General features: G+C 47.0%; 1 protein-coding gene across 1 annotated transcript in view; it reads left to right on the top strand.

Annotated features, from left to right (window-relative positions):
• DNAH2 (dynein axonemal heavy chain 2) overlaps positions 1-19478 on the top strand; it is a 2945517-nt gene that overhangs the window by 2694201 nt on the left and 231838 nt on the right. Inside the window, exon 81 of the mRNA XM_085638712.1 lies at positions 4781-4965. Coding sequence (XP_085494838.1) covers positions 4781-4965 — 185 coding nt within the window. The remainder of the gene's footprint in view (positions 1-4780; positions 4966-19478) is intronic.

Consider the following 19478-nt stretch of genomic DNA (forward strand, 5'->3'; position numbering starts at 1 on the left):
CCGATTTGGCTAATAGCGAGTTCGGTAATACCGAATTAACAATTACCGAATCGGTAATAGCGAAATCGCAAATTGCCGCGTCGCACCGGGAACAGGCTGATGACATCACCAACCAGGAAATACTGCTGCCCCACCCACATAGCCTCGACAGAGGAGCAGACAGGAGCTGGAAAGAAGGACAGGCTGTGCAGAGTGAGGCCACACAGATTCTGCCAGTCACAGCACACATCCATCATGTCGCAGGAAGTGCCATCCAGCGCTGAATCTGCACGCAAGCGCAAGAAGAAGTTTTCAGACAGGGAGCTGGAGTACCTCATCGAGGGAGTGGCCAGCAAACACGACCGCCTCTTTGGCAAGCTGTCCCTCAAGGTGCCTGAGACCGAGAAGCGGCGCATCTGGCAGCGCATCCGTGAGAGGGTCAATGCGGTTGGCGTCACTAGCCGCAGCATCGACGATCTCAAAAAACGGTGGTATGACCTCCGGAAGCGCGCAAAAGAGAGGATTGCTGAGAGGCTCCGGGAGGCAAGAAGGACTGGAGGCGGAACAAGCACTGCACCATCCAACACAGCCCTGGAGGACCTTGTGGAAGGGACGATAGAGCGGGAAGCCGTCGTGGGGGTGATCCAGATGGACACGTCCGGCGCAGCCACAAGTGCCCAAGGTAAGATGCATGCCTGTGCCACACCCAGCATAGCGTAAATCCATACCCATGCCCCCAGCCCAATCCCACTGTGTCTGCAGCTCTGGCACAGACAGTTCCACACATGACACTACTGCATCTTGGGAGTTGTAGTCTAGTCAGCCCAGAGTGCAGGCACAGGCGTAAATCCTCACACAACACATATTTTGTACATGGCTGTAGACTGTTCATTTGTTGGACCACAGAGGGACATTGATGGGTACAACACTATGTAGGTGTAATCATCCCACTAATCATGCACTGTTTCACACACAGATGCATCACCTGGGGACTCTGACGACAGCGACCAGCTGATCATATCTGAGACACCCGTGGAGTCAGACCAGGAGACTGTGCAGGATGCGCACGCACCGCCAACACCTGCCACCCCACCAGCACAACCTCCACCAGCGCCACAATCATCGGCACCAGCACCAGTGCCACAAGCCAAGGCACCACCACCTGCGCCACAAGCAACGGCACCAGCAAGCCAGCCTGCAGCCAGTGCAGCCACAATACCGCAGAGGCACAGGCACCAAGTTGCGCCCTTGCAGGAGATGGCAACCCCCCCCGCATTTGGCACCCACGCAGCGCACATCCACACCACCTGCTGCACCACATGGAGGCTCAAGACACGCACGGCGTCACAGGGCCCGTCGCAGTTCCGTCTCCTCAGCTGACCAGGATGTCCCAACAACCTCTGCAATTGAGGAGAGGATGCTGCGCACACAGAACCTGCAGGGAAGACATGTGGCTAGCATCAGCTGCAACATCGTGCGCCTAGCGAGGGAGATGCGCGCCATGACTGCAGCAGTCACCGACATGGGCTCCGCGGTCAGGGACATGGGCACGGCGGTCAGGGACCAGACCACTGCGGTTGCTGATGGCAATGCTCAGCTCAGGGAGGAGGTACGTGAGCTCACCCGTGCCATCAGGGAGGGCCATGAGTCCCAGAGGAGGAGTAACCGGCAGCTAATGTTGCGTTCTGCCGCCGCTACCAAGGCCATACAACGGCACAGCAACTGCACCGCTGTGTTGGCACGCCGCACAGTCTCCCTGCAGGTGGACCTTGGGCACTTCTGCGGTGATGTTGCCAAGTCACTGGGACACATCACCACTGCTGTGGAACAACTGCAGAGCAGCACATGCAGTGCTGCAGCATTGGGAGGGGATGACACCAGTGAGGCTGCCTCCAGTGTCAGCAGCGTGTCACTGGCAGAGGCCAGCACCAGGCGCCGAAGTTCGCGTGCCTCCACGGGGACAGGCCGTGGTGAGGGTTTGGATGCACCTGAGCGGAGGCTTGGTGTACGTGGCAAGCGGCACTAGAAATTTGGACATGGTGCAGGTCCATGGTGGAGCAACCATGGCCATCCAATTATTCTGTTTGCACAGGCCTGACTTTAAGGAACCTTTTATTTACATTTATGCAATCGGAGCATGATTCACAATGCTAGTTCTGTTGCACAATCCTCTGTGCTACTGTGCATTAAACAGTTGCACCCAACACCAACTTGTAATGTCTCATTTTACCCAGGGTCAAAAATGATTTTGCGTTATGTCTGTCCGCCTCCTATGGCCCTCTGCTGTGTTAGGGATGTGTGCCGGTCGTCGTTGGGCGGGTGGTTGGTCAGCCTGGGGGTGGTCATCCCTGTCCACCTCCATGGGTATCCCCCTTCTGGTGGCAATGTTGTGCAGCATTGCACATACAGCAATTATTCGACAGCATGTGTCTGGTTGGTATAGCATTGCGCCACCAGTCTTGTGGAGGATACGGAAGCGGCTCTTGAGAATCCCAAAAGTCCGCTCTATCACATTCCTCGTGCTGATGTGTGCAGCGTTGTAGCGATGTTCCTGCGGGGTTGCTGGATTTAGGTATGGGGTTAGTATGTATTCCCGCAGGGCGTAAGCACTGTCACCTAGAAGATAGAAGCATAGACTTAGCATTGGTGATGTACATACATGTGTGGTGTTGGTGTGGGGAAGCGTAGTTCTACTTACCTAACAGGAGTCCCTCTCCAAATTCGCCATTGAGTAGTCGCCTGTGCATTCCACTGTTGCGGAAGATGTATGAGTCGTGTGTGCTCCCTGGGAATTGTGCCACTAGGTCCGTTATGATGTTGTTGGCATCGCACACAACCTGCACGTTGATCGAGTGGTATGACTTGCGGTTCCTGAAAAGGTACTCATTTGCTGACGGAGGGCATATGGGGATATGCGTGCAGTCGATGCATCCAATCACATGTGGAAATTGTGCCACCTGGTAGAATGCCTGTTTGGTGCGGTCCAACTGCTGTGGGGTTGTGGGGAAGCTGATGTGTCTGTGGAGCATTGTCAGCATGGCATCTAGGAATTTTTGGAAGAAGCGTGACAGTGCGCTTTGCGAGACACCTCCGGCAACCGCAATTACCCCCTGGAAACTCCCTGAGGCCAGTAGGTGCAGGCTGCATAGTACCTGAACGTGCGCAGGGATTGCATTTGTCCGGTGGGTCTGGTGCTGCAGTATTGGTTCCAGGTCTGCAATCAGGCGCATGATCATAGCGCGATTGAGGCGATATTTCTGGTACACCTCGTCCTCATTCTGGCCGAGCAGGGTTATGCGCAGTCTGAACACTCGCTCCTGGACCCTTCTCCTGCGCTGTCCTGCTGCATTGATCCGCATCCTCCTTGCAAGCACGTAGAGGGCAGCCATTTTGTGGGAGCCAACAGGGTCTCCTGGGCCAAATTTAAGGGTTTAGTGATTGCCTCAATCATTTGCACATGTTGGAATATTTTCTTTTTTTTTTTTTTTTTTTTCTGACTTTACCTCCAGGTTTTGATTCCCCTTATTTAGCTCTGGCAAAATAGCGATTTTTGGGATTTTCGTTATTAGCGAGTTTTGTTGCATTGGGGTGCGATTCGTTATTTGCTATTGGCAATTTCCGGGAGCTAATAGTGATTTCGGTAATTGCGAATTCGGTATTTAGCGATTCGGTAAATTAGCATTTTGGGTATTAGCGATTCGGTATGTCCGAGGTTATTTATTTAGCGATTCGTTATTTGCTCGGGTTTGGGGTTGATGCATTGGGATTGGGTATTTTTAACACAATACCGGGAGCTATTACCGAATCGGTATTTTACCGACTGGATTTTGGCTTGATGCATAAGGGTGAAAGTTAAAAAATTAGCGATTTCGCTAATAAGGGGAGCAAATTACCATGAAGATGAACTGCATGGTAATTTGCAAAAACTTTGAAAAATGCACTTTTGTGCATTTTTCAAAGTGTCATGTTGCGCACACACATGCCCTTAGAGCATGTGTGTGTGCAACATATGTGCACATATCATTTTCAGGGGTGCAACAGGGTGTCCTTTTGACACCCTGGCACCCTTGAAAGTGCTCCAGCTATTAGCGATTCGGTAATACCGAATCGCTAATACAGAATGGCTTTACATTCATTCCTATGGGCCTCCAAGCCCATAGGAATGAATGGGTAGGTATTCCTTATTACCGATTCGGTATTACCGATTCGGTAATAAGGAATGTTAAGGAATCGCTATTTGAATAGCGATTCCTACATGCATAGCCTTTTGCTATTCCTTATTAGCGATTCCTTATTTTTCGCTAATAAGGAATCGCAAATGCTAATGTTGATGCATATGCCCCCATGTCTTTTGGTACAATCAGAGAATTGAAAGAAACTGACACAAGCAGGTGACGTTTATGTAGGAAAGCCAACGTCGCAGCCGCACGAGAAGAAGTCGCACCCGGAACCATGACGTCACACGAATCCACCTGTCAGCGCTGTAGGACATTTCTATACAAAGATTTCTGGTTCCAGTCTGATACTTGGGGGTAATCAAAAGGTGCGAAATCTGCAGTTAGATAGAGTGTCTACCAGAAAAGGCGCTACCGAAGGTAAGTAACTTGTTCTTCTCTCACACTGTGCTGCATTTCTTCCAACTATCTGAGCCCTTTCTTCTAGATTGCACCTCATTATCAAACATTATGTCTCTAAAGCTTATTCTCTACACTGATGGATGCCTTTACTCCCCAAGTTTCTTAGCTAAATTCTTGTGCTTTTTTGTTGACCATTTTTATACATACCCTTAATACTTTTGTAGGTGTCCGAGAACTTACTGAACATCTACTTGAATGAGTATGAAGACACTCCATGGGATGCCCTGAAGTACCTCATCTCAGGTGTTAACTATGGAGGCCACGTGACCGATGACTGGGACCGACGGCTGCTTACCACTTACATCACTGACTACTTCTGTGAGCAGAGCATCGCCACGCCTTTCTATAGGTACGAGATTCTCTCTGGGAAGCCTCTTGGATTTTCTCATTGAAATCCTGTGTCACAGTTTTAAAATAGTTTAGCTTTCTTAAGTGACACATGACAACAATTCACATTACACTAGAGCGAGCAATCATGAGAGGAAGTAGAGAGAGGAGGAGGTAGAATCGGCTATAATCCTGTGTCACAGTTTTAAAATAGTTTAACTTTCTTAAGTGACACTTGACAACAATTCACATTACACTAGAGCGTGCAATCATGAGAGGAGGAGGTAGAATCAGCTATGGTGGAATAATCTGCATCCCCTAAACCTATGGAGAGTTGTGGCCTAATGTTTAAGCTGCCAGAGACCCGGGTCCTAATCCCGGCTTCCAGCTGTGACCACAGTATTTTATCTCTCACCCCTCTGTTGTCCTTTATTTGCCAGCATTACAGGCACACCAAATGCAGGGAGTAAAAGTGTCTTAACCCTGCACAGGGCCTTCATTATGTTCCCTTCTGTGAGGAGGGACAGATAGGCCACCGAAAAGCAGTGTGCTAGCGCCCATTTGTGCCACACGTTCAGACCTATGACGCACTTCTAAAGCTGCCTATGTAGGCGGTAGGATACTGCTTTTTCGGCAGCACTGCAGCCTACTGGTTTATCTGCGTCATCCTACAGCTTTTGGAGAAGCTGTGGATTTTAGCAGATACACGCCAGCTTCCCGAGTGGGAGAATAATGCTCATGAACCCTCTGAAGACCAGGAACCGTTTTGAAATATATACCTCTGTCCTGCATGTGGTCAAAGTTCACTCTTTTTTATGATGCCATTTATGATATGATAATGACATCCAGGCTAGAAGCTACGCGATCATCATTTCCCATCTTCTCGGTCCCTTTTGGGGAAGGGTTCCGTGGTAACATTGCTGAGCCAAAGGTCCTGCCATTTCATTTCCGATGATGTCATCAGTCTGCTAATTAGTGGTTTGAAATCTGAAAAATACTCCTGGCAGAATGTTGCCAGGTGTGCTCAAAGGACTGTCCCTTACCTGTCTCCCCGGTTACCAACCACGGCTCATTGTACCCCTGGACAGAGCCCTGCTTAGTACTTGATGGCAGGAGAGCACACTGGTAGCAAACAGCACACATGTTATCTTGCTAATATTTTCTGTAGAGTTCTATAAAAATCAGAAGTAAAATACGACTAATATTTATTAGGTTTCGCCTGGCGTGAGCAGCGCATGCGCTGCTCTCGCTATGCGAAGGCATCTTGGAATCGATACGATTCCAGAAGTCATGTTGCTGCTCCGCCTGCAATTTGGATTGGTGCGCGTCGTTTTGCGTCATGGCTGATGCAAAACACAGTGTAATGATTGCACCAGAGGCAATCATTACACTGAGGGTTGCCACCCTGTCCGCTTTTGGCCCCGCTTACCAGGATTTGATCTTTTACTTGCAGCGGGAGACAGTGTCTCTTAATTAGCCGCTACGCACTTTTTTTTCCTATTACGGCGTTTATCTGCAACAATGGCTGACGTGCCTTTCATTTCTCTGCATGGCTTGTTTCTTTGGCTTTCACTTTCGTGGCGCTAAATTGTTAAAAATGGCGCACTTTTGTGCCCGCTACACTAATGCTTTCACGCGCGCTTTTCGCTGCATTCAGCTCCAAACGAGAGTGAAAGGCTTTTACTTTTGAGCACGCTAAATTGTTAATAAAGGTGCACTTTTGTGTCCGCTACACTAGTGCTTTCACTTTCGGCTGCGCTTTTCGCACGCGTTACCTTGTTAATAATGGCACTTTTTTGTGTCCGCACTTTTGTGTCCGCTACACTAGTGCTTTCCCTTTCACGTGCGCTAAATTATTAATAATGGCGCACTTTCATGAGTTGCTTAAAAAGTGTTCCACAGGCCCGTTGCTGAGCCTCTCCGCCTCGTAAGCATTTCAGTGTGCTCTGGGGCTTCTACTTCTCTGTCATCTGCCCCTCTCGTTGCTTCCCCCTCCCCCCGCTTGTTGCAGTCAGCCGTTAACCCAGCGGCTAAAAAGGAATCGGAGTCCATTTCTCCGCCTGTCTATCTGCGTGCGCCCACTCCGTGTCCACACCTCTTTGCACACCACATTCCCACCATTTATAGGCTCGGGGGAGGCATCTCCCGTGTTCCTGTGGGCGCTCTTATCAGTGCTTGGGGCACTTCTCCAACTGCGGCTTTCTCTGTATATGAGGAGCACCCCCGCCCCTCCATGTGCACATTCGGTGTCCGGCATTCTCTAGGCCAACGGTCCGTGTGTCCAGCTCTGCACACACTGCCTGGCACCCTCACTGCCCACCTCCGAGTGTCTTGGCCTGGCACATAACGGTTCTCCGCCAAGGCCTTCTGTGCGTACCCACTCAGTATGTGGTACCTTTCCAGGCTCCCGTTGCTGGTGCTCGCTACTCGTACACGCTGCGCCTGGCACCTTCTCTCGATCCCCTTCGGTGCTCCTCGCATGCACAGTGACTGGCACCCCTATTGCCCGTTCCCTGTGTCTCGCTAGGCCAACCGTTCCTGTGCCCCTCTGCTTGTACACTCCAAGCCTTTGCACCCTACTGTCTGTCCCTCTCTGTGCATGCCCACTGTGCCTAGCACCTCTCGCTTTCCATCCCTCTTTATACACCGCTCTAGCACCCGCCTCCCAAACCACCACTCAGTGTACCTCTGCGAACACATACTGAGCCTGGCACCACTCTCGGTCCCCTTCGGTCCCCCTCCTTATGCACACACTGTGCGTGACACCTCTTGTGCCCTTTTGGAATCCCTTTGAATGCCCACAGGGCCTGGCACCTCTCTCGTGCCTCTCCCTGTAACCCACTTCGTGCACAGTGCCTGGCACTGTATCGTCTCCTCTCCTTTTGCACGTACGCAGTGCCTTGCACATCTCCCGCCCTCAGCCCCTGCACATGCATCTGCCCCCCTCTCTCTCCGGGCACACACTGTGACTGGCACCTCTGCGTGTATAGTACTGTGTTGCCCCTCTGCTTATGCACGTGATGCCTACCACCTCTCCGCCCCTTCCGCGTGTGTATAGCTGTAGCCCTCTCTGCAAGCACACAGTGCCTGGCACCCTTATTGCCCCCCTCTAGCTGTGCATGCAGGTTGTGCCTGGCACCTCTCGGGCCCAGGCCCGGTTCTAGGGGGTGGGCCGGGTGGGCCAGGCCCACCCAAACATGAGCCTGGCCCACCCAAACATGAGCCTTGGCCCTGGCAATGAATCTGCCACCGATGTACAACAATTAAAAAGGGTTAGATAACTGGTGATTTATGATCCTGCTGGAGAGCAATCATTTGTCTGTTGGTAGTTTTTAAATGTAGATAAACTGAATTTTATGTTGATAGCTCAGTGGGTTACTGCCTTTGTCACAGATATCCTTGTGTTACTTTCAGTTCCAATGTTACTATCCTAACATAGGACAGTGACCTATGAATTGTCATCAAAGAGCTGCATACAAACTTCACCTTTTTTGTGTTGTGAAAAAGTTAGAGCGTTTCCACTCTTTCATTATTCTTATGTTGCTAAAAAGAGTTTGTTTGGGCAGTTATACATTTTTATCAGTAAAGCCAACCATGACTCTTTAAATCCTGAGTTTGTGCTTCTCCAGACCAAACCCTTGTAAGGGACAGTACATGAAAAAAACTTTTTGAGAGTGATAACATTTAGAAAGAGATTTAGAAAAGAGTGCGTTTTACTGGGCCTTGTAAGACTAAGAAGAGATAAAGGAGGGCCAGAAAGCAGGCCTGGCTAGACATATAAGCGACAAATCGGGCCTGCAGTGGCCCACCCAAATACCCTCTTGGCCCACCCAAATAAAGGTGCCTGGTGCCGGGCCTGCTCGGGCCCCTCCCTCGTGCCAAGGGCGCCCCCTCCCCGACGGGCGCAGGGTGCGAGGCCTGTTTACAACAAATGCAAACTGTGACAGCTGCTGGCCCCGCTGGCCGCTCGGCTCACAAAGCGCTCATTATGGGGGAGGCGGCGGCCAAGCATGCCTGCCTGCGTGGGTTCATTTGAAAGGCAAGCCGACGTGCCTGCTCCTTCGGGGCCTCCTCTCTCTCCCTCGGCTGCAGCGGGGTGGGAACAGCCCTTTCTCACAACTTTCCCCCTATCATGGGCCGCCTGCCTCCTGTAGCACGTCTCAAGGCTTCTCCGTGAAAAACAAAACCCACTGCCCCTCCCCCTAACCCACCTTATGGGGACAATACCACTGAATTCTATGAGACTGTGCCCCATAAAAGTAACATCCACAAACATTACAAGCATATGTGGCAATAAAGAGTAGTTTCTCAGTTGCTGAATGTTAAATTTTTAGATAAACATATTTATCTCTGGGCAGATGTGTGTTTGTAGGGAAGCCGATGGGTTGGTTCTTTGGAGTGTTAAATTATTGGGCAGTTTGAGACCTTTCCAATTAAACAAGCATTTGCAATGCAATAGGTCACGCATTTGTGAGAGTTTAAGCTATTAGCATTGCAAATGTCAATGCCTTTTATTTGTTTTACAAACCAAAACATAAATAAAAGACATTGTCATTTACAATGCCAACAGCTCAAACTTACGTAAATGCGCAACCTATTGCATTGCAAATGCTGGGTTTAGGTTTGGTGTTAGGCAAGACTTTTCTATTGCACTAAAATGATGTATCTAGAATATACTTACTTACAAGGGCTTTAAGCCAGTCCTCTTCTTCCAATGGTCCTCGTTGTTTCACTTAGTTTTATTTTGCCTACTACAGCATACAGTATTTGGGACACTTCAGCCACTCGCTAACTTTTTTGTGAGTGACTGCATTCTGCTCGTCTACAGGAAGCACTTCTGCGCACAGTACTTCCTTTTAGCGACAGGGACTAATATAGCAATGTATGCTTTTGAGACCAAAAAATATTTTTGCTCCTAGCCAATATTTTACATTTTGGTGAGAGCCTGGTGACTTCCCCAAAAAAAAAGTTTTACAGAAACCATGGAAGAACAAACAAATTAAAAGCTGGCATCCCTTTTGGCTTTGTTAGTGCTCGTTTCATTAGCATTTACCACAAGTGACCATTCACAGAGTGCAATCAAACAATGCTGAGATACTGGCAGTCATTCAGAATTTCTTTCTTGCTGATGGATTTAACCCTCAGCCTATTGCTAGCCATTCTTGTAAACTTAATACCTGACTCCCTCTGGATATTACATCTTTTTATTACATACTCCAGTCCATTAAATCGGGTTCCCCGCTACATCCTCTCCCCCCCATTTGCTCCGTCAGCTGGACTCCAGCTTATTATCCATTATTATGGACCTTCTTAATACTTCTCTGAATGAAGAAGTGGAAACACATGACGGTCCTTCCCCTCTTAAAAAAAGCTCATCTTAACCCCACTAATTTGTCAAATTTTCGGCCTATTTCTTTGCTGCCCATCTTTTCTAACATTTTGGAGAAACGTGTTAAATGCCAGCTAACCTCTTTTGGGGAAACCCAGAACTTCCTTCATCCTTCTCAGTCCATCTTTAGGGCAGGATACTCAACGGAATCCACCCTTTTGGGGGTAACCGAGTTGTTAAGTCTGCGCCTGGATGAGGGAGAAGCAGCAGCAGTCATCCTATTAGATCTTAGCGCTGCCTTTGACACTGTGTCTCATCCCACCCTTCTGGATGGGCTGATGGCACTTGGTTTTGATGGTGTAGCCCTTGAGTGGTTCCGCTCCTTTCTTAAGGACCGATCCTTTCAGGTTTTTCTTCAACTGCCAGGTCTAATTCCCAAGTCCTTTCTTCTGGAGTTCCGCAGGGCTCGGTGCTGAGTCCAATGTTATTTAACATCTACATTTGTCCTCTAGCAGAGGTGGTGGGAACCTACGGACTGTCTCTTTTTTCCTACGCTGATGACACTCAGATTATGCGCTCTTTGTCATCTGCGCAGGGGTCTTCTGATCTTAGCTTGGGTTTGAGAAAGATTTCCTTTTGGATACACAACAACCTACTCAAACTCAATGGAGATAAAACAGAAGTTATGATTTTGAGCAAGAGGCCCGATCTTTGGGGACCTCATCATTGGCCTGTCAATTTAGGTGCTCCACCAACATTATTGAACAAAGTTAAGAACCTGGGTTTCATTGTGGAAGAATTGCGATTCTCCTATTACCATGACTAGAGAATCTAGATTTCATTAAAGACACGGAGGCTAACATTATGCATATTACTTTTAATGCGTCCCCAAGCAGCCGCATACATCATAAAGAAGAAGGTTCCAGAACAGAACAACAAGAAACAAACAAAGGGCATGAGGACATAACAACCAGCCTCTTTTAAAATGTGGTATAGAGTAGGATAAGTCCAATAAACTTTAGAGTCCAGGTAAATTCTTTAGACCGTCATGAAGTGATGGATGAAACGATGAAAGAACTCCTCCACAGATGAAGATCGTGACGTTTAAGATAGGTTATCTGAAAAGAAAAGAAAAGCTATATGAAGAACAAGAATGGTAAAAAATTCAAAAGTGGATGTAAAAGGAGTGATTAAGTACAAGTAAGAGAAAAAACAAGTAAGCAATTATAATGAACATCAGAATTCATGCATTTTGAAATTGAATCAAGTAACAATATAATTGTGTCACAATGAAACAGTAATATAAGAATTGTATGCCAAAAACCAACCACCCAGGGGAAAGGGTGGGAGGGATAATGTTAGCCTCCGTGTCTTTAATGAAATCTAGATTCTCTAGTCATGGTAATAGGAGAATCGCAATTTCATTACAAGACCGGAGGCTACCATTATGCATGTTGGTAGCTATGTAGGACAACATCAGACATATGAGTGATTGGTTTACAGTAATGTTTTGCAAAGGTAGTAGAATTAGACCAATCAGCAGCTTTAAGAATATCATTCAACTTACCACCTGAGTAGAAGGATTTACTGGCCATAGCGCCTCTGATGGAGTGAGGTTTAAATATGTTCAGATCAATACCTGCTAGTTTCATAATGATTTTAACCCATCTAGCGATAGAAGCAGAGCTAATACCTTGGTGAGGTTTAACGAAGGAGATGAGTAACTGATTCACACCTGAAGGGCGGAGAGAACTCATTCTATGGTCATATTCTTTCATACAGTCTACAACACAAAGATTTGGGCAAAGGTCAAAGCGAGGGTAAAAAATAGAGTCAGACATAGGTTTGGTTCTTCTATATAAATCGAAATTGACTCCAAACATGTTATAGGATCTATATGAAATATCAAGAGCTTTAACATCAGAGACTCTACGGCAGGAAACTAAGCAAAGTAGTGTGGCTAGTTTGATGGAGAGATTCTTTCTGTTCAAAAGGTTATTATCCGGCCAACTACAAAAGAGGTCAAGAATAACATTGACATCCCATAGAGAATGGTATCTTGGTTTAGGAGGTCTCCTAAGTCTGATACTTTTGAGGACTCTACAAATAATGTTGTTTTTGCCTATTGTTTTTTCATTAATCAGAGCATGGCCTGCGGAGATTGCTGATCTATAGCAATTGATCGATCTATAACTAAGTCCCCTTTCGAATTGATCGACAAGGAAATTAACTATGTGAACGATAGGAGCCTCCACGGGATCCAGGTTCCTTTCCAAGCAGCAACGTAAGCAAACCTTCCAGATGTTGTTATACCGGTAGTGTGTACCGGGGGCCCAAGACTCACTGAGGAGAGTTGAAGCTGTTGATGAAAGTCCTGTGAGATGGTTGGATCTCCTGACAAGAAGGTTCAAATTCCCTATTTGGACTAGAGGGTGAATATGACCGTCCACGTCTGAGAGTAGATGTGCGAGGGGGGGAATTAGGAAGGGACGGTCATAAGAAAGTTCCAGAGTAGTGGGAAACCAGGTTTGGGATGGCCAGAAGGGAGTCACTAGGACAATTGAAGCGCGTTGAAGTCTGACCTTCTGGAGGACTCTCTGTATCATGGCGAAGGGGGGAAAGGCGTAAGCATTGATCCCTTTCCAGCATTGGAGAAATGCGTTCACTGCTAGAGCACCCAGGTCGGGCATCCAGCTGTAGTAATTCGCCAGTTGGAATGTTAGTCTGCTCGCAAAGAGATCTATTTGGAAAGCACCCCAAAAAATTGTTGAGAGAATTGAAAACAGAGGTGTTGAGCTTCCAGTCGCTGTGATCTAAGAGGAACCTTGAGTTCCAATCTGTATATAGATTTGACTTCCTGGGAGATATTCTGCTCTTACGGAGATCTTGTGTTCTAGACAGAACATCCAAAGTTTCTTTGCTAGATTTGAGAGATCTGCGGATTTTGTACCTCCCAGACGGTTTATGTAGGCGACAGCAGACATGTTGTCCATCTTTAAAATGACAGATCTCCCTTGAAGGGAGTGTTTGAAACTCATTAGAGCATAAAGACCGGCAGTGAGCTCTAGAAAGTTTATAAGGAGAGTAGATTCTTCTTGAGACCAGACTCCTCCTGTGTTCTGATCCAGGAAACATGCACCCCAGCCATAAAGGCTGGCATCTGATTCTAAGACAAAATCTGGGGCTGAGCCAAAGATTGCTCGGCCATTCCAAGCGTCTAAGTTCTCTAACCACCAGTTCAGTTCCAACCTGGCTTCTTGGTTTAGAGAAACTCGATCTCCGTACCAGAGACCTGATCTCAGAGCCTTCGCTTTTATTCTTTGGAGGGCTCAATAGTTTAGAGGGCCTGGGAAGATAGCTTGGATAGAGGAGGAAAGGAGACCGAGAAGTCTGGCTAGTTCTCTTAAGGTTAGATTCTCTTGTTTGAGAACGTGTCTTATCTCTTTCCTGATTTTTGAAATTTTCTTTGAAGGAAGAAGGAGGAGACAATTTGTGGTGTCCACAGTGAAACCCAGAAATTCCAAATTTTTGGAGGGGGATAGAATTGACTTTTCTTTGTTTATGATAAAACCCAGTGTTTCTAAGAGGTTTATTACAGAGTTCAGGTCTTGAATGACTTGAGAATGATCCTGAGACAGGATCAGGATATCGTCCAGGTATATGATAAGGCGAATACCCTTTTCCCGTAGGCATGAGACAACTGCCCTCATTACCTTGGAGAAACACCAAGGGGATGAGGGGAGGCCGAAAGGAAGAGCTTGGAACTGAAAAAGATGATGTTTCCAGATAAATTGGAGAAAGGGTTGATGAGACTTGGCCATGGGAATTGTAAAATAAGCATCTTTTAGATCTAATTTGACTAGCCAATCTCCTTCTAGTAACAAGTCTCTCAAAAGATGGATTCCCTCCATCTTGACGTGTCTGACAGCAAGGTATTTGTTGAGTTCCCTTAAGTTTATAAGAGGTCTCCAACCTTTGTCCTTTTTTTTCTACCAGGAATAGTGTGCTCACAAATCTTAGCATGTGCATAGGGACTTCCACGATTGCTCCTTTGAGAAGCATAGAGGAAATCTCTTCTTCTATACTTTTTTCTTGATCTAAGGTCAGGGGAATGTTTCTGGGAAGTGAAACTTGTGTCGGAATGTCTATAAAGTCTATCATAAACCCATTCACAGTATTCAGGACCCAAGGGTCTTGAGTAATTAGTTTCCAGTTCTGAGAAAAGAATTTCAGTCTGCCTCCTACCTTTGGAGAGAGGGAGGGGGGAGTGGGAAGAATCATAGTACTCACTTTGAGGGTTGATGTCACTGGATGCTCCTCTTCCTCTGAAATTTCTTGAGCAAAATCCTCTCTCTCTTGGGGGGTAGAATTGAGGTATGTTTGAGGGTTGGTAACCTCTTCCACCGTAACCTCTTGATCTGGAATATGGCCTGCAGTTGAAGCACCGGAAGATTGGCCCCTTCTTCCGGCCCTGGCAATAAGGTTATTGTTGTTGAAGACTCTCTTCATATTTTGATTGGCTTTGTCTAATGCGGTAAATGTAGAGACGTATTTACCTAAGGTTTTGATCAAGTCTTCACCAAAAAGTAAACCTTTAGGATTGAGAGAAGGTTCCTTATCCACTAGGTCGCTCAGTTTGGGACTAATTTTGGTGAGAACAACTCTTCTTCTCTCTGAGTTGATGCTGGCATTGGCATTGCCCAATAAAACTAATGCCCTTTGGCTCCACTGTCTGATTACGTCAGTGTTCAATGTGGAACCATGGAGATGGCTATCTTCTGCAGCATCGATGATTTTAGCCAGAGGTCCAACGATATCTAGGAGACGATCTTGGCAGATTTTAAGAGATCTTTCCATACCTTTTCTGGGATCTTGCCCAAGTTAAAAAAGGTATTTGATCAGCTCTGGGTCAAGATTTGGGGTTTGGCAGACCTTACCCTCAATAAAGGGTCTGGAGCATTAGGCTCTTAAGAGATTTTGTGTGTCTCTTTCCAGAGGGTTTCTTAATCATTTTGCGATAAATTTGCAAACATGATCTTGCGGAGTCCAGTCAGTGCTCCTTGGGTGCTTAATATTAAGGGGAGAAAACATCTCTCATCATCCAAGGGTAGAGAATTAAAGTCCTGATCGTCCTCATCTAAGTCGAGGATATATTCATCATGAAGGTCAGAGGCATCATCATCATCATTAAAATCATCATCATCATCTTGATCCAAATGTGTATCAATGAAATGAGCACTTCGATAGTTTGTGCCGCTAGGGACACCCATATGTTTTGTGCCGCTATGGACACCTTTAAAAGTCATGCCGCTATGGACACCTGAAGTATTTGAGGTGCGAAGACCTCCCATGAAATTTGAGGTGCTGAGACCTCCCATAGTGCTCTAGGGGATAAAATCGATGCTTTTAATTTTTTTAGATCTTTTTCCCCGTATTTCAATGAGATCATCATCAGGAAGGGTATGTTGAATTTCGCTAATGTCATTCTCCTCAGGAGGGAGTGATCTTTTTGAAGTAATAACTTTACTTAGAGTTGACAACATACAGGATCTCATTTCATCATGAATCATGCTTTGGATTGCCTCGTTCTCCATATTAGGGATGGGAGCGCTAGCCTCATCCGAGTCTATATCAGACATGGAGATTTAGGGGATAGAAGTTTAATAAAGATAAATAGAGATTTATCTAATCCCTTATATTGAAATATAAATATTATTATTTAAATGTTAATTTTATAAGGGTCTCAGAAGCGCTCTATCGGTTAGATGTTTGCTCGAAGAAAAACGAGCAACAGTTAATTATCTCGAGCGTGGGATCGTTGCTAGGGATCGTAATACCTAGAGGAAAGTGCCTTGGCAACGCGCAAACATTGCGCGCGCGTTGCCAAGGTACTTTCCTCCAAAGTGCTGCCGTTAGGAAGAGGGTCTGGTTACGGAGCTGAATCTAATCATGCAGGACGGGGAAGCGTTTATCTTGGGAATGGAAGGTCCCGTGTGTATGCGAGGTGGGGGGCGCTGCCCATATCGAAGAGCGGTGAGCGAAATACGGTGAAAATCAATTACGAGGTACGTGCATAAAGCCTCGTTTGTAGACAAACACACGCGATTAAGGGAAGAGATCAGGGGGAGACCAAGGACCATAAATTGGACATTGGTAGATTGGGGAGGTCAGAATCCCCAACAAAAGGAGTCAGTCCATAAGGATTACAATAAACACATCTATGAGTAAGTAAATCACATAGCAAGCATCAAGGAGCATATAATATAATATAAATTAAGCAAATCAATGTATTAGCAAGCAATAATAAAAGCAGTAAGAGACAAGTAAAAGGGTGACTTATCTGCTTGGAGCCGCATTGAAAAGAGTTATGTCCTCATGCCCTTTGTATGTATCTCAAATCGCATTAAGTTTAAAGCTTTATGCTACATGCTCAAAGTAAAAGACGGAGGTGGTCCCAAATACAGTATGCACTTGGTCCACCCATATCACCCATCCCACCCTTTGATATCTTCTCAAACAGATGTGTATACAAAGGAGGGACAGGGGGGCTTTTTCCTCTCTTACGAGAGTGGGAGGTCCAGCATAAGTGCCCCAGAGTCAATATTTAAACCGATAGTTATGCTGTTCCTCAGTGATAGAGTGTCAGAGTCAGGGAAAAAGTGACCAACTTGACCCAAGGAGGTTCAGAGTTGGGGATCCATGTATTGGATTGTAATGTTTTTTTCTTTTCAGACTATCCCCAGATGAAGGCCTTCCAGGCCGAAATGCATTAGGATCTATAAAATGCATGTTGTTAAATGTAGTGCAGAAACTACCTATACTCATTTGATTTGCAAAAATCATAAAGAAGTTCTATTGGAAAATAAATAAACACCAGTAGAACAATTGGTTTCAAGATTTGTTTATTTGAAATTGGAAATTATAACGAACAACCTCCTAGTAGAGGACTACAAACCTGTGCCCTAGGGACATACTCCACCTTTGTGAATGAAGCCATTTTCTATTTGACACACTCAGGTTCAGTGAGTGACGCCTGGGAGCACGGAACACCACAGCAACTGATTATACAGACCAGGTTGTGCACGCATCTGTATAATTTTTGGATTGTAATGCCCTCACACACCCTTTCAGGTGTCATGCTTCATCATCTGGACTGCTCCTCGTTGGGTCGGCGGTGCAATACCCAACGGGCTCCCTATGTTAGGGGCACTTTGTCGGAGATCTTTTTCCAATTGCCGTGTGGTGAAGTGGGGGTGAGGGGCCAGAGATGTGTAGATATATGAGTTTTGGAAAGGGATTTAAAATAGGGCTGGGAGTACCAGAACAGCCAAACTTTATTCTAGGGGTCTCCTACCCTAAGTAAAAACAAGCAATGAGGCGCTCTCCTAAGCTTTATGTCTTGGGTTTGAGCGTCCCTATTGATAAGTAGAGGTCAACATGTTTCGCTTAAAGTAATGTCTACCTGCGATTCTTCAGGACCAGAACAGTGAAACTATCTACACTTTAACAATGGTGATATGGAATCATACTCACCTCAACCAAATATCTACCTATTAGTGTACCTGTTAGACCTGGAGCTACCTGTGTGGTGAGACAAAACGTGACATCATTCAGTTTGGTATGGTGCTCTTCAATATACAGTTTATATTCCCTTGTGACTGACTTCTTATCTATAGTGGTGAACAGTAAATGCAATTGCATTTAGGACTCTAAAAACAGTTAAAAACAGTGACATGTAGGGAGTGCCCACAGTGAGCTAGTGTGAACTATAGCCCTTGTGGCGCATAAGTGCAGCAGCAGAGGTACATCCATGTGGACTCACCCAGTTCTAGGTTAACGATTTCAGCCTCTGCGTAGATACTCTCGAGTATCAGCATATGAGGTGGCCTTTAGTCAGCATGGCTAAGCCCTGTTCGAGCAGCAGTCCTTCTGTCAGAGATGACATGCTTTTCTGATGGATACATCTGCCAGTGGATTCCTCACCTTGTGAATATCCCCTGCGCCAGCAAAATTCGAAAACTTTTGTAGCAGTCCACGCCGATGAGGTCGAAGACGACGTCACAGAAGCACGGCTCCGCTCGCGACTCCGCTGACGTCACCGGCTCCATAAGAAGACCTCGTCGGCATGATGACATCAGTTCCCTTTTTTCCGCGCCGTCGACACCAACGGATTTCAGGAAACTCTATCTGTAGCTTCACTGTTACTTTGTATTTCTACTGGGTTTCTCTGTTCCTTTTTTCGAAAAAATGTTGACAGAGAAATCGGGCTTCAAGCCCTGTCGTGAATGTGGAAAACATATGTCGATCACGGATCCACATGACGACTGTGTATGGTGTTTATCATCTGATCATGATATGGATGGATGCTCTTGCTGTCGCAAGATGAGCTCCAAGGCTCTCAAGGAAAGGGAGGTGAAACTCTTCATTGCAAGGATGAAAAAGGAGAAGAGAGGAAGAAGGAAGTCGAGAACGAGGTCGAGGTCGCGATCGAGGTCGGCGTCGAAGTCGACTTCGGGGCATGCTTCGAGATCCAAGAAGCACAAAAAGAAGAGGAGACATTCTTCTTGACGTCACTCTGACAAGAGTTCGGCTCCGAAGTCGAAGTCACCTGCTCGACGCCGTAAGGACTCTGTGTCTCCTTCACCCGTTCCGGATTCGCCTGCTGGTCCTTCTTCTCCAGTGGCTTCACCGGCTCCGGCTACATCTCCGGCTCCGGTTCCATCTCCGACGCCGGTTCCATCTCCGGCCTCGGGTTCGTCTCCGGCTCCGTCTCCGGCTCCGGTGGATGAGCTTCAAGCACCGGGTGAGCCTGTGACGCCTCTAATTCCACCGTCGGCGCCGGTTGGCCAGAGTCCGGTGATGCCTGATCAGTACCCTGCGTTCCCTGGACCAGGTCAGGACCCCTCGCATTATTTAAATGCTATGTACGGGGTATTTTCGAGAGCCATGTACACCACTGGTGCACCTTCGGGTCCGATGGGTCCAATGGCCTTCAATATGGGGGTGCCTCAAGTATATCCACAGGCCCCTTTCATGCCATTTTTTCCGGCGACGCCGTCTTGGCATCTACCGGCGCCGAGGACATCGACGCCGCTCTCTTCTTCGCCGGCGCCGGCTCGACCTCGTTCGACACCGGCTGCTCCTGTGGATCCACGTTCGACGCCGGCACCGGCGCCGTCGGATTCGAACACGGCGCCGCCAACGCC

Source organism: Triturus cristatus, chromosome 12, assembly GCF_964204655.1.
Source record: "Triturus cristatus chromosome 12, aTriCri1.1, whole genome shotgun sequence".
In the NCBI taxonomy this organism is placed as follows: domain Eukaryota; kingdom Metazoa; phylum Chordata; class Amphibia; order Caudata; family Salamandridae; genus Triturus; species Triturus cristatus.